The sequence below is a fragment of the Cryptotermes secundus genome, unplaced genomic scaffold (assembly GCF_002891405.2).
Source record: "Cryptotermes secundus unplaced genomic scaffold, Csec_1.0 scaffold6, whole genome shotgun sequence".
Classification (NCBI taxonomy): domain Eukaryota; kingdom Metazoa; phylum Arthropoda; class Insecta; order Blattodea; family Kalotermitidae; genus Cryptotermes; species Cryptotermes secundus.
The window spans coordinates 1,474,263-1,489,818 of NW_019725001.1; the positions used below are offsets into that span (position 1 = coordinate 1,474,263).

At 41.1% G+C, this 15,556-nt stretch overlaps 1 protein-coding gene across 1 annotated transcript in view; it reads left to right on the forward strand.

Annotated features, from left to right (window-relative positions):
• LOC111863151 (transcription factor Sox-21-B) overlaps positions 1–8,119 on the forward strand; it is a 33,351-nt gene extending 25,232 nt beyond the window's left edge. The window contains exon 2 of the mRNA XM_023849202.2: positions 7,119–8,119. Within this exon, the coding sequence (XP_023704970.1) occupies positions 7,119–7,737 (619 nt within the window). The 3' untranslated portion in view covers positions 7,738–8,119. The remainder of the gene's footprint in view (positions 1–7,118) is intronic.
• The last annotated feature ends 7,437 nt before the right edge of the window (positions 8,120–15,556 follow it).

Consider the following 15,556-nt stretch of genomic DNA (forward strand, 5'->3'; position numbering starts at 1 on the left):
GTTTCATACATTGCTTAAAAGCTCTCAAATTTTTTTATTTACGAATTTGGGAGGTAATTTAATTTCTCTTTTCATATTTTATTTTATTATTTTCTTTCCATCGACACCTAGTCTTCCAAATTTTATCTTGTAAGATTTGAGGCTTTCACGGCTGTGACTATGAAGAAAGCAGTCTTCTGGGATTTGGCACCGTGTATATGTGGTGTTAACCGACGTTTCGGAGGAACGTATCGCCTCCATCTTCAGCGCAGAAGGAAAACTATAAGAAATCCGCAAGAGAAGAGACCGTTACCGGTTCTCACGGTCTCTTCGCTTGCGGATTTCTTCTATTTTTCCTTCTACGCTGAAGATGTAGGCGATACGTTCCTCCGAAACGTCGGTTAACACCACATATACACGGTGCCAAATCCCAGAAGACTGCTTTCTTCAAATTTTATCTTCCTTTCAGATTCTCGTCTGAGGTACGATATTTCAAAGTGACAAATTTTGATTACGAAGTCGGTTTTTCTACTTTTCCATTATGTTTGAGGTTCACGTTCCGATCGTCTTAGTTTCCCCCAATATCTAAGCAGATATGAGGTCAGCTAGGTCCCTAGAGCATCCTGTGGATATAGAGACTATTTTGGGAATCGAATCCAGAGACCCCAAGCGCATTCAATCACATTACTGTTTCAATTATGGACATATTCTTATAAATGCAGTTCCCAAAGCTAATGTAGTCTTATTGTTAAAACTGAGAGGGGAAGGAAATATTTCGCTGTTTTTACAAAAGGGAGGCTCAGTGTTTCAAATAAAATGTCGCCTCGAGTAAGACACCACAGCATTCCGCACCAGATTAAGTTAAATCGCGCTTAAGTTGAGGTGAGAGTAGCCTCTATCCTTAAACCTCTTCAGCAAGCAACAGATGCGGATGTACATGACACTGCATGTATACATGACGTAACAATTGCTGTAGGTGTATAAGCCCTCAGACAATAGACAGAAAACTCTTCTCTAAGCTGGGCTAAATTTCGCACATGCATTGTAAAAGAGATTTATCTGTATCAAGGTGTTGTTGAAGGAGCGTATCAGAGTGTGGGGGACTATTAGCAGAAATAAGCCACCTAGACCACCCATACCTCAATCGTTGAGGTCGGACGCCGGCCGCGTTTTGCCTTCGTTTGCAAGTATTGTCCTGAGGCCGTGGCCCCATGTTCTATTGTTTCCGTTCGCAATGTTCACACACATACACACAGGAAGACATGCTCATCGCGTCGCTGTAGAGGGAAGCAAATGGAATAAACTGGAGAAGCGCATGTCTTCCATAAATTTCATGCCAGGTTTTTCGGTGTTCTCATCTGTCCCTGAACATTGCTTCATTAATCAACTCTCCAAAAATACGTGCATTGTGCGGGAACCGAGATTCAATTGTTAAATAGGTCTGGGGTTCTCATGAAAGTGATGAACGGTCATCTGGGATGTGACGCCGTGGAGTTTGCTAAACAGATATCAATGTTGAGATGGAACATGCTGCTTTCATCTGCGGGATAGCGCGAAGTCCTTCTACCCTGAAGATTGGGGGCAGGAGATTCGTCCAAAACGTCTGCACCTACCTACCGAACTACACGGTGTCAAATACCAAGAGCCATAGTCTTAAAATTCATGATAAAATCTCTGTACTTGGAACAAATTATTTGATTCATATAATTATGTTGACGCATGGGTGGACAGGCGGACAGCTGGGTGATTTTTTTTTTTAATTCGCTTAGTGGGAGGTGGAGTCGTCCACTCGGCACGGCGGCCACTGATTGGCCTATTGTACCAGCCCCAGATGACAGGTGAGGGTGATTGTGGAGCAATTGGTGGAATGAAGATTGGCAGGAGAAACCGAAGTACTAGGAGAAAACCCGCCCCAGCGCCACTTTGTCCACCACAAACCCCACTTGACCAGCGCTGGGATCGAACCCAGGCCGCCGTGGTGGGAAGCCAGCGACAAACCACTTGAACGATGGAGCGGCCTGATGATGGGTCGGTGGGTGTTTTGGTTAGTGTATGGATGAGTGGGTAGCTGAGTGGGTGGTTGGTCGGACATGTTGGAAACATATTTCCGAATTATATCTGCTTTGTTCTCTCCCGATAAGACAATGCCCATAATAATACTGTTGAATCTTAGAACATTTGATTCGTAAATAAATCTACATATTCTTAATAATTAACTGATTCCACGGCTTCCATATAACAGAGTCCTTCACTCAGGTGGTCTAGAAATTTGTTATTTAGTCAAAATATTCTTTTTTATATAGAACTTTTTATTTTACTGAAGACATTCAGTCTTACCCGTTGAGGAACACTTACCAATGTTTACCTGCAATTCTTGGTATTTTGTAGTGTCCGTGAGGAAAAGCATCAACTATAAGAAGGACGCCTATTTCTACAGGTGTCAGGTGATACAGCATTCCTTCTCTTATCACCAGCCTCTGCCCAACACATTCATTGGTGACAGAATCATCAGCCGCACTGTTCAACACTGACAACTTTACACGTCTTGTAAGAATTGAGGGTTTCAAGGCGGTGACTATGAAGAATGCCGTCTTCCGGGATGTGGCGCCCTGCAGATATTGTATAAACCGACGTTTCGGAGGAACGTATCGCCTATATTTTCAGTGTATAAAAATCCGTGAGCGAGGAATCATCGTGAGCAGGTGGCTGCAGACTGCAAATCTACACGGAGCCACATCCCAGAAAACGGCACTGTTTAAACGCCTGGTTCTCGAGAAAGAAACAAATGTGTACCCGCCTGAGGGCACGAATACAGGACTCTTGCAGAGAAGCAAGGGTCAAATTGAGCAGTGAGAGAATATCAGAAGTGAAGCACACACGAATTGTCTTCTAGAGGAAGGAAATGCAGGGCTTTATGTTTACGCAAAGATTTGTGGAAACATTTTTTTTTTTGCTCAATAATAATTTACAGAAGGGGAAATAAAAATACACTATTCAATATGTGAAGTGGAAACAGAAAAATATATTACAATATCCTGCAGTTTACATTAGTATCGAAAATCGAACGGTCAGCATCCTTCCTTAATTTACTGGAGATCCTGGGTTCAGATCTCAACCAGGGGACGAGATACCCTAAGTCCTTCAAGCAGATATGAGGACAGCGCTTCAAATTAGACCGCCAGTCACATTATTCATTGATCATCTTATCATTCGACATGCACGTCTGTAATGTGTGTTTGAGAGCACAGTTAAGATAAATAAACTACAAATAAATAAATAAAATAAATAAATACTGTAACAGATTTCATCAACATGTTGCCAGGCAACAGCACTGTAAGCAGGGTCCAATACTCAACAATATATGAGACTGTGCCGAGCAGCGGTGACGGGGATATGCAACCCGCTTCTAAGCAAAGGCTCGCTAAACACATTTCCGTGTATCGGACCCTGCTATGAAAATGGTAACGTCATCAACAATAGAAGCGGCTATGCAGAGTGCTTATAAGAGAAGTGAATGTGGTGACAGTTAGTTCAAGGGAAGGTATGAGGCAGTCGTAAGCTGGAAGAGTGACTTGAGTTCCGAAGTTCCAGAGGAAGAGAAGTGTGGCCAGAGGAAGAATTGGAAGAATTAGTGTGACGTTACATGTGCTGTAGCACATAGATATTAGGAATGTGTGTAATTTAGTAGACTTTCATAGTTCCTGTGCTATAAATCTGCGAACACTAGTGAAGATAGACTGAAGAGCTTGGAGTGTTTTTAGCGTGAAAATCAGGATCAGCGTAACAACTATTTGTAGTTACGAGCTGTAGGTGGTTAATAAAGGGGCACGCGGTAGCGTAGTTGGTTGAGGCACTGTGCTACAAGTCGGAAGGTTGCGGGTTCGAGCCCCGATGAGATGGATTTTCTTCAATTGACCTAATCCTTCCAGCCGCACTATGGCCCTGAGATCGACTCCGCCTCTAACAGAAATGAGTACCAGGATTATTCCTGGGGCTAAAGGGCGGCTTGTTGCAGGGATAGCTTTACGTTCAGGTGGTTAATGAATCCAGTTACCAATCCGAACCCCGTCTTTAGTCCTCATACGCGTGATGAAAATATACATTAATACAGGAAACTTCAGTGTGTGTTGTGAGTGGCCCGTTTTGTGGTTCCGTCCGTAAGCTCCGCATACAGCTACTGCTACACATACAGTGGGCTTATGGATTCTACACAAGTTTGATCTGTTATTTCTTTTTATACCCTACTTCATGTTACCGTCCTTGTCATTATTAACATCATCAAAGTGCAACTTTTATTTATCTAATATTTATTTTTTAAAACATCCCTAAAATAATTAACAAATCAAACATGTGAATATGTCTAATAGGAAAATATATTAATTTCGTTAATTACAAAACATAAAATAAGAGGGCGAATTATTTATATTCGGGGTCGAAATGGTGAAACTTTGCGAGAAGAATTAAATGCTTTTTCTAAAATATCGTAACAGATTTGCTCAAAGAGTTTCTAGGCAAATGCTCAGTAAACAATTTCCAACGTGGGACAATAGAAGACATGTCTCAGTGGACGAATAGTATAGCCCGTTACTAGGCAACAGCCAGCGCGACAATGAACTCCCTTACTAGGAATGAAGTGACTTGTGTTTTCTGTGTTCTCCGTACGGAGTCTACGTATATAACGAAGATCTTTTGTAGCTTAGGTTAATGCAGGTTAGTGCAGTGTAGTTAAGAGTCCAGAAGAGTTTTGATGAGTTCCAAAGTTGCAGGGTGATTGAACAAGAAATGACAAGAAGACATCCTAGTGATCTGAAGTGTTAGTTTCTGTGTTGAGATTCGTTGCTAGGGGCCGACTAGTGGAAACTGGAAATTCTAGTGCTTGTGCAATGGTAAACTGTAAATTGTATAAAGCAGGGACAAAGTTATACTAATTGTAATTAAGAAAATTTGTAACTGAAGTGCTAAGAAATCCAATCATCCGAAGTAGAACCCGTTATTTTCGTCACGCGTACCCCAACAAAGTGACAATATGTTAGGCTAAATACATTGATATAAATTATTTGTACTGGGACGAACACGTTCTATAGCAGAAAAATCTTGTACTTCCGGCCTCACTCGACTTTTCGACGGATATGGTAAATGTGTGTAACAAAACAAACTCCGTGGTTTTAGTCCGTAAGCCAATTATACCGACCGAGCGACCGCCGCTTTTCGGCGAAGTTAGTGCCAACTTTTGCGGATAGAGAGTGTCATGTGGTCAGCGCAACGGTCGTTAATCTTGGTTTTCTAGACCGGAAATATGTGTAACAGGAATCCAAAATATTGCATTTTCGTTCTCTCCATTTCTATTTACTTATTCATTTATTTGTTTCATTATTTTATTTGTGTATTTATTTTATGAAATTACAATACATTTTACATATGTATCATAATATAACTGTTGTAGTGCTACATTATTTATAATATAGTCATTCATTCATCAGTAATCTGTCAAGACNTGATCTTCTCCAGCCTTCTCCAACACCACATTTCGAAGCTTTCCAGGTGTTTCTGACCTACTGCCCTAAGTGTCCAAGTTTCAGCTCCATGCAAAGCAATGCTCCAAATGTAGCATTTCACTAGTTTCTTTCTCAAATTTAAGTCCAATTTGCTGGTAAAAAGATTCTTCTTCTTGCTAAATGCAGCTTTTGCCATTGCAATCCTGGATTTAATTTCACTAGTACACCTTCCATCATCTGTTAACAAGCTACCCAAATATTTAAAACATTTCACATTTTCCAGTTGTTTTTGGTCTATCTTTATTGTGACTGGGGTTGGTTGTCTCGAAATTTTCATTACTTTGTTTTTTCCACATTCATTTCCATGCCATAGCACCTTCCAATTTCATTTAGTCTCTCAATCATGCCTTGTAGCACAGTTTCTTCCTTAGCCATTAACACAAGGTCATCTGCATATTTTACAGTTTGAATAACTTGCCCTCCTAATTTGAACCCTCCAAGCCCGTCCAGAGCTTCTTTGGTAAGGCATTCGCTGTACTAGTTGAGCAAAAATGGTGATAAACAGCATCCTTGTCGAACTCCTCTTTCAATCTGCACACTTCTTGTCTCCCCTCTGTCCAGTCGTACTCTAACTTTCTGATCAATGTACAATTTACTAATCAATCTTCTTTCACGCCAGTTGACACCTGTTTCTTTTAGGATCTGCATTAATTTGGTCCAGTTTACACGGTCAAATGCCTTCTGCCAGTCTATAAAGCAAGCACACAGTTCTTCATCTGTCTCCAAAGTTCGTTATGCTATAATTCTCATCATCCCAATTGCATCCCTGGTTCCTTTTCCTCTTCTAAATCCAAACTGATCTTCTCCAAGTATATCCTCCATTTTCCTTACAATTCTTCTTTTAAGTATCTTTGCTGTGTGTGCAATAAGGCTTATTGTGCGATGGTCGCTGCATTTTGTAGCTTTTTTCTTTTTCTTTAAGGCAGTCATTGTCACTTCTGTAAAGTCCTTGGGCCACTCCCCAGTTTCATATATGGTGTTTATTAGTTTTGTCCGTGTTTTCAAACCACCTTCTCCCAGTAACTTAAGAACATCTCCAGGTACATCATCATCTCCTGTAGCCTTTCCATTCCTCATTTCCTTGATAGCTTTTTCCACATCTCTTTGTAAAATATACGGTCGTTTCCCGTCTGTATCTACTTCTTCTTCCGCTTCCACTTCCAAGGTTTCTGGCCGATTAAGTTGATCATATAGTTCTGTAATATAATTTTCCAAAATTTTCAGCACTTGCCTCTGATCTATTATTCTATCCCCCTGGGAGTCTTCGATGCCAATATTTCGAACCCCATAATTCTCTTTCCATCCTAGTTCTTTTGTCTTCATGTACATCAGATCATAACGTCCTGTTCTTTGAAATTCTATAATCTCATTACATATATTCTCAAGATATTCCTTTTTGGCCCTGTCCGTGACTCTTTTCAATTCATTCCTCAGTCTCCTGTATTTCCTCCTGCTCTTCTTCATTGTTTACATTCTTCCATTAACTCCATTAACTCCATTCTTCCAATATTAACTCATTTTCGTTTGAATTTTGCCAGCTCCTGACCGATATCCACCTAACGCCACTGCCGTTCTCTGCTGCAGGGCGCTGCACATGAAGGAGCACCCCGACTACAAGTATCGCCCCCGGAGGAAACCGAAGTCTCTCATGAAGAAGGAACCAAAATTCGGATTCTCACTGTCGCCGCTTCTGTCGTCTGGAATGGATCCCCTTCACGGCATTCCCCGGTCACTGCTTCCTCCCTTACCAGTGCCTCCCCCTGGCCCACACCCACCGCCTCACCCTCTTCTAACAGGAGAATCCGACTTAAAATTCCCGCGGTCTTTATTCCCACCCTTTCCATATCCCCTGTACCCTCTTCATCACGCAGCAAAGCTGCATGCCGACGACCTGGCTTCGACTTCAGGAGGTGGCAAGACAGCGGCGGACCTTGCTTTCCAGGCGCTGTACGGCAGTTCTCTGTACTCGCACGCGGCAGCTGCAGCAGCTGCGGCAACCTGGCCAAACAGTTTGGCCGCGGGTGCTCCCTGTATGGTTCCGTGCAGTTGCGGGCCCACCACAGTACCCACGACAGCGACCGACCCATCGCCGGGCTCCCCCACGCCTTCTGACCCTGGCATCAAGCGGCCGGTGGCGTACCTGCTAGTGAAACCAGAGGATCACTACGCAAGTTCGGCGGCTGCGTCTCCGCATGTTATCTGAAGGCCTCTCCCCGTTCTCCCGGACTCGGCGCGGGGGAACCTGGGGAGCCTGCTAGCTGCCGGGTCTGACTGCGGGGCCGCGGTGGGGTGGTGGGGGCTTCACGGACAATTACCATCCACATCTTCCACAGCGTCGACCGCACCTGCTCCCTCAGGAACGCCTGAAGACCAAGACGAGCGTCCGAGCTCAACCAACAGCAGTCAGTAGAATTGATATACAAGACGATATCGCCAGCATCACGAGATGGTTCGTCCGTAAGAGGACGTTAAGCCCCCTCAAACAAGTGCGGTTTTATTTCAATTCGAAATGGAACTCTCCTTCGGTTCCGGAGTTCATTTTGGCGAAACTGTCGGCAACAATGCGAGTGATTCTTTATCAGAATTTGAACGAATGAGAAAGAACGGCTTTCTCTGTATCTCTGCATTAACGTACATACCCGGGAGCATGGCAAGAAGACGCATGGACCGTTCAGGAAAGGCCTTACATTGAAACATTTCATAATTAATTTATGATTAACAATAATGTCGGATATCTCAGTAGTATAGCGATGGGCTACTGGCTGGGCGGCCGGGGTTAGATTCCCGGCAGGGGCAAGACAGTTTTCTCTGCTCTACAGCGTTCAGACCAGCTCTGAGGTTCACCCAGCTCTTACCAAATGGGCACCGGGAGGTCTGTTCCCCGAGGTAAAAGCAGCCGGGGCGTGAAGCTGACCACTCACCTCTTTCTAGTGCCGAAGTTAAGAATGGTGGAACTATACCTCCACTGTCCCAAACGTTTTCATAGCGTGGTGCTTAGTTAAGCAGAGAGGCAACTTAACCTTTTCACTTTCGACATGTTGAGCTACTTCCCTACTAATGACCTAAACACCATCAAAGTTCATAAATGTCAACCGAGTTCAGTTTCTTTTTCATTTCGCTTTATTTAGAACCATTCTGAGCCCCAAGCTGCAGTCCGAGCTGACCCGGCACAAATGTCATGCAAGTTGCTGTATACTCGTGTTCTTCTGTTGGCTCTGCAAAGCACTGGAGGAGTGTGGGAGGGCGGGCAGAGAACAAGGCTTAGAACTTTCTTCGAACGCAAACAAATGGCTAGTTCCGCTTTCTTACAAACCCGTATCAACAAAATCATGAATCATTCTCGATTCAGGGGCGGATCAATTGATCAGTACGGATCAATTGATGCACTTACAGAGTACTTCCACACTTCACAATCATCGCCTGTGGTATATTTTAAGAAGTATTATATTTTGGAGAACGGGCTCAAAATATATATTTGCATAAATTCATTTATGTCGCTTGGCGTATTATCTTATTCATATAAAAGAAGTAAATGGCCTAAGATGTGTGTGAAGTAACAGTTCTTAAATTACATGTACCAAACTTCATATAAAAGCAGATAATTCAATAAATTTTCAATGGAAAATAATATGTCTTTTTATCATATTAATAACGTGTTTCCATTTCCTAGCGATACTATCAATATTGCTGTTTTGACAACTGGAAGAAATAATCGAGAGGTTGATAGTCATTAGGAGAGACTGAGCACTAGAATTTCTATTATCGGCTATACTTTACGTAGACCTATTGCGTTCATAAAGCGATTCCTTGAATTACACACGGAGTGTCCGAAAAATAATTCTGAGACTTCTAGAAACGGTACTTAACAAAAAACAGATGCATATTCAAGAAATTAAAAATTTATTTTAAAATGTACCACAAATAATTTTGAACATAATAAGTTTCCACATGCGTACCATCCGTGGCCCTGCTTAAGTCCAACCGATATTCCGCCATCTTGTCTACACGCTGTAGCATGTCTCTCGTTACATGCTCAGCGGCCTCTTTTATGCTTGCTTTCAAATTATTCGGGTACCGAATTTTGTTCATATAAAAATAATTATTTATACAGCCACAAAATAAGAAGTCAAGCTTTGTCTAACAAGAGCTCCCAGGCGGACTGAACCACCTCTGCACTAAGAACTTGCACATGTCTTGAGAAATGCGGCCGTGCGCCATCTTGCTGGGGGTCGCCTGTGAAACTCTTCGAATGGAGTAACAAAGAGGTACAACATTCAATGCGATGCCTCTTATATATTTCAAGGCAGATCCTTCCGAATGCCTACCAGCATTTTCCAACATAGCGCATTCCGTTCCGAACCGAGAAACTCAAATTGCTAGTTAGACGAAGTGTTAAATTACGTTAAATTATATTTGTATCTGTGGACATTCACAACTTCTCGGTTGCTTTACCATATTAATAATGAAACAAAAATCGATCACAGAAAATCGAACAAAAGAGATATATCTATCAATGTAACGACAAATACGTAAGTATTGTTGTTGAAATAAGGAAAAATAACTTCAGAAGAAAAGAGAATATTTCTCCCCAAATCGCGTTGCCAAACACTTTATCAGTCCTGTATTAAGATATAACGAAATATTTTATACGGTATTTTAGTGAAGTTCAACATATCACAACACCATAAATATACTATTAAAATGATGTAATAATGTTAATCTGCCGATTGTTTATGCTACGTTTAGCAGAAAGTACTTCGTAGTGGAAAACAGGTATGGTGTAACATAGGTTTGATAAATATTTACAGCCTTTACATCTGCATCTGTGAAGTAAGGGAATGTGCAGGGTGACACTGACAATTAGCAATGTGTGTCAAGGAGGAAAAGAAATGAGACTGCCGCGTACCTTGGAATACAGCAGATTCTGTTTATCCTTAATCAGATATTTCTTTACTGATAAGCGTTTAAGAACGTTCATAAATATTACCATTTATATTTCAAAATAATGATGTTTTATTCGTGCGAAATATATGATATAATTTCTGTTTGCTACATAATTAACATATGAAAGTAATATGCTCAAATATTAGCTGTCCTAAAGTTGTGTTTACATTTCTACTATTCTACATTTCATTGCTACATCAAATGTTATATATTATTTTTATTTTAATATCGCCAAACATGTTATATCGATTCCCGTTATATAACAACAGGTTATTCTTAGAAGTGAACCAAAACATATGCTTCTTTCAGGATATTTTATGTTCCATTACTTAAGAACTGTTAGAAGGTAACACTTTGGTACCGCCACACGCAGATGCCCTTGGCTATCAAGTGCAGATGTAACTGCAGTCTGCACTCGGTCGGTTCACTGCCCGACCGCTTTGCGGCAGGGGGCGCTAGAGCCGGTCTGGATGTGGTCGCGAGATGCAGATCTCGGCACCCACAGAGATTCAAACCCCGTCTAATTGGTTATCCAGGCTACGTGCTTCCCACGAACATTATCTGAATTATTTTTGGCTTGCTTCACTATCGCCATCGCCTTGCGGAAACTGCTATTCTGCTATCTGTCCTCAACGCACACAACGACGCCCTCGACAGCTCGCATTATTGAGCGAAGAAAGGACATGATGATTAGTGAATGCGGGAGAAAGCGGTACTTGACACAAGCAGACTACTCTGTGCCTTGAATTCAACAGAGTGAGGAAAACGACAGAAGATTCTCAGTCAGAACTTCCGGTCCCATGGACAAGGTTCGTAGCCGGGACCTCCCGAGCACGAATCTGAAGTGATATTGACTTGCAGTGAAATGCCTTTAGGACATTAAGGGAAAAGTAGGGCAGGAAGGTGATACGAGACACTGTTTAGTTAATAAAATAAAATCACATATCCTTCGGAGTTTGTGATAAGAATTAATCATAGCATTTAGTAACATAAACGATAGAGTGAAGACAGCCGAAAATGTTATAAGAATGATGCAGATCCAAACAAGTAATGATCGCGAGAAATTTAATTTTTAAGAATGGGTAAAATTTATGCCGTTCTTCCACAATCGGTGCAAGCAAAAATATTTCGTACTTGAGTCTATTCGCAATTAAATTAGCATAATTACATTTATTTTCATTTGTTTTTGTGCCATGACATTTTGTTTCCTTCCAAATAAAAATGGAACATCAGTGGTTGTATGTGAACAAGAAATTGGGCTTTGACTGTCTTGCGTATGCGACAAAGTTTATTTTAGGGCCTGATCTGCCTGAACACATGTTCGGAATAACCAGTAGAACACTGCTAATAATTGAAATGTGTATTTCACGACATAAACATCAATTACCTTCTTGTCTAACGTCCAGCGCCCTTACAAAAATATTATACGCTGCTGAATTCTTGCTTCCAGTTTTCAAAACTTTTTAAATCAACCAAAATAAATGTAATCACTTTTCTCTCGAAATACAAGGAAAAAATATATTTAATACACAGAGTGTCCGAATAGTCGAGAATCAATGGCGTCTTTAAACTATCTGTTTTGCATTTCATTCGAAATACGTTCGAAAATGAAAGTTCAAGCTGTTGTGAATGTGTTTTAGCAGTTTTGGACTGATGGAGGAAATTTCTGCTTGAATTCGTTGCTTTAAATGTTCCACATTATATCACTGATTCCAGGCACTTATGTCCAGACACCCCGTGTATCTGCGGGGGAGGGGTGTAACTTTCGTCGAATGTAAACACTTCCTGGGCCAGCAAACTTAATACTTGACAGCGACAAATAAAATGACGAGTTTCTACTATCTTTGCTGAATATTTGAGTATCTACAGTACATGTACGTGTTCTAATATCAAAAAGCTTTATATTTTGCCCAGACAGTGCAGTTATGTACACAATATGATACTGAGAATAAACAGCAATTGTATCCTTAGACATACACTTGTTAATCTGCTGGCCTTTGTAATGAAGAAGCACAGTTCCCTCTGACGTACAGTACTACACAAATGCTTTTCAAGCTTTAAAGAACTAAGAGAGAAATTACACATTCCGAATAAGCTACGGCCTATATCAAACAATAATTTTATTGTAAGATTTGAGGTTTCCACGGCGGTGACTATGAAGAAAGCAGTCTTCTGGGATGTGGCCCCGTGTATATGTGGTGTTAACCGACGTTTCGGAGGAACCTATCGCCTCCATCTTCAGGGTAGAAGGAAAAATAAGAAATCCGCAAGCGACAGAACCGGTACAAGTATCGGTTCTCACGGTATCTTTGCTTGCGGATTTCTTATTTTTCCCTCTACCCTGAAAATGGAGGCGATACGTTCCTCCGAAACGTCGGTTAACACCACATATACACGGGGCCACATCCCAGAAGACTGCTTTCTTCATTAATTTTGTTAATGAAATTTATGCAAGAGTATATCAAACCTGAACACATAAAGTACATGAAACAATTTTAATAAATCTCATATATTTTTGTATCAATTTCCGTGGAGAAATTACGGGCATGAAATCAGCAGTGTATCTGAACGCAGCTTCCCTCTTCTGATTGTGACAAGAAAGAGTTAAGGCATTTAAGCATTTCTGGTTCTTTGCTATTTGATGAATCAGTTTTTACCTTCTCACTTCACTATAAATAACGAAAATATATATAAATTACTGGCACTCAACAGAAATTAATTGTTAACAAAAAGGCTGAATTATATTTGTTAGTATAAAGAACGCTCACTACATTTCTGGATGAGAAGAGCCATACTTCTTAAGTTTAATTACAAAATCGCAAATAATTTTATCTACCACAAAAGTATCCGCGTTCATGTCGTTTATTATATAATTGTTATTTTAGGAAACGTGAAATTCTTTTAAGTAGTACAATATGACGCATTATGTTTATTTCTGAACATAAACAAGAAGATAAATGTTGCAGAATTGAAATATTATTTCAGAGATCACCGAAAAATTGAACAGTTTATTTCTTGTTGGTCTGTGTTACAGTTTTATTAAAATAAATTATGTTTTTTTATAGTTTATTGATACTATAATTTTACATGGAGCCTGTACAATAGTGTATTTGTAAATAAATTGTTGTAATGTCACATGAATTGAGTCTATAATTCAGTAAGTCTGGCCCTCTTTAATGACACAATTACACTGCGCTGAGCATTTCTTCTTCAAAACCTTCATCAGTCACATACAAAAACATTTCCGCTTAGAGAACCGAAGCGAGCATTAACCAAATGCCTGTTCAGACTACATTATTTACTTTCTTAAAATAGTCTGGTAACACTAACCCTGGGAGACGAAGGAAGGCATAGGCCTGACTAGCAATTGGAACTTGATCATTTCTATGGCGTCTTCGTCGAGAAGCGGAATGGCAGTCTGCTAAACCCGGAAAATACTAAGACTTGGCTTCACCAGTTTCCGGACTTCAACTCCCAAAGGTTACGTTTCTTTGTCACATTCCAATTGCGGAATAAGCCTGTCACGGTAGACGAGCGGTCTGAAACATGTACTGTCTTCGCTCGCCCGAAAGCTGGGATCGTGGGTTCGAATCCCACTCAGGGCATGGATGTTTAGTTTATGTACAGGTAGAGGCCTTGCGACGAGCTGATCACCCGCCCAAGGAGTCCTAACGAATGTGTAAGATCTAGAAAATCCGAAGTGAACGGAGAAGTTCATGGAGGTAGGCCTAGGCCCACTGGGGCTGTAGTGCCAATGAAAGAAAAAATTGCGGAGTAAAAAGAACATGGTTGACCCCTTCCAAGTTCTTCTGATTAGGACTGAAGAGATTAAATTATGAAATATGTAACGAACTTGCTTTATCATACGACAGGCTGTAAACAAAGAGACTACCCAACTTTTAAGAAGTTGCAAACCACATGGGTCAAGAAAGTAGGAAGGTTCTTGAATTAGGCGAATTACCCTGAAACTGATCAAAAAAGGGGTATGCGGTAGCGTAGTTGGTTGAAGCACTATGGTACAAGCCGGAAGGTCGCGGATTGGAGTCCCGATGAGATTTTTTTTCAACTTACCTAATCCTTCCAGCCACACTATGGCCCTGGGGTCGACTCTGCCTATAACAGATATAAGTACCAGGCATCTTCCTATGGGACAAAGGGCTCGCGCCATAGCTCAAGCGGTTAGTCGCTGGCTTCCCACCGCTGCGGCCGGGGTTCGATCCCGGAGTCTGGTCAAGTGGGATTTGTGGTGGACAAAGTGGCGCTGGGGCAGGTTTGCCCTGCCAATCTTCATTCCACTAATTGCTCCACAATCACCCTCACCTATCATCTGGGGCTAGTACAATAGGCCAGAAGTGGCCGCAGTACAAGGGACTTTGTCCCACCCCACTAGAAATAATAAATAATAATAATAACAATAATGGGGCAAAGGGCGGCCATCGCGTAAGGCTGACAATTTTATGGCCATCTATGAGCCAATTTTCTAGAAAAATGTGAGAGCCTCGACATCTCACAACCCCATGTGTGTTCACGGCCTGTTAAAGGGTAAAAAAGATCATCTCCCTGATAGTCATATAGACTATAATTGTGACGATGATGAATAGATCAATAAAACTATATCAACATGAGGTAGTCAAAAAAATTAAGTTCTTTACATCCTGAACAAGAAATTTCGACATTTCAAAGCAAAAGGAAAACAACTGAATTCTCTTTCAGGTCACTCAAATTTGATTTGCATCATTATATTATGGTCCGTTTTGGGGTTATCTCCCAATATTTATGCATAAATAAACTTCATGCATAAATTTTGAATTGTTTCATTTTGGTCCGTTACACTATCAATCACCAATTATCAATAGAACCTCCGTCGAGTGTAACAATATATATTCTTGTCACCATTTTCTCACATTTGCCTTACATGTTTCGGCTCACAAAGAGCCATCATCAGAGGCATCCACAACAAAAACATGGAAACACTTGCACTGCTCAACAATCACAATATACAGTTTTTTGTGGAAGATGTTACACGTATCGGAGCGTAAAACACAACAACATCCAGTACCCCGAGTGCGGGTATCCCA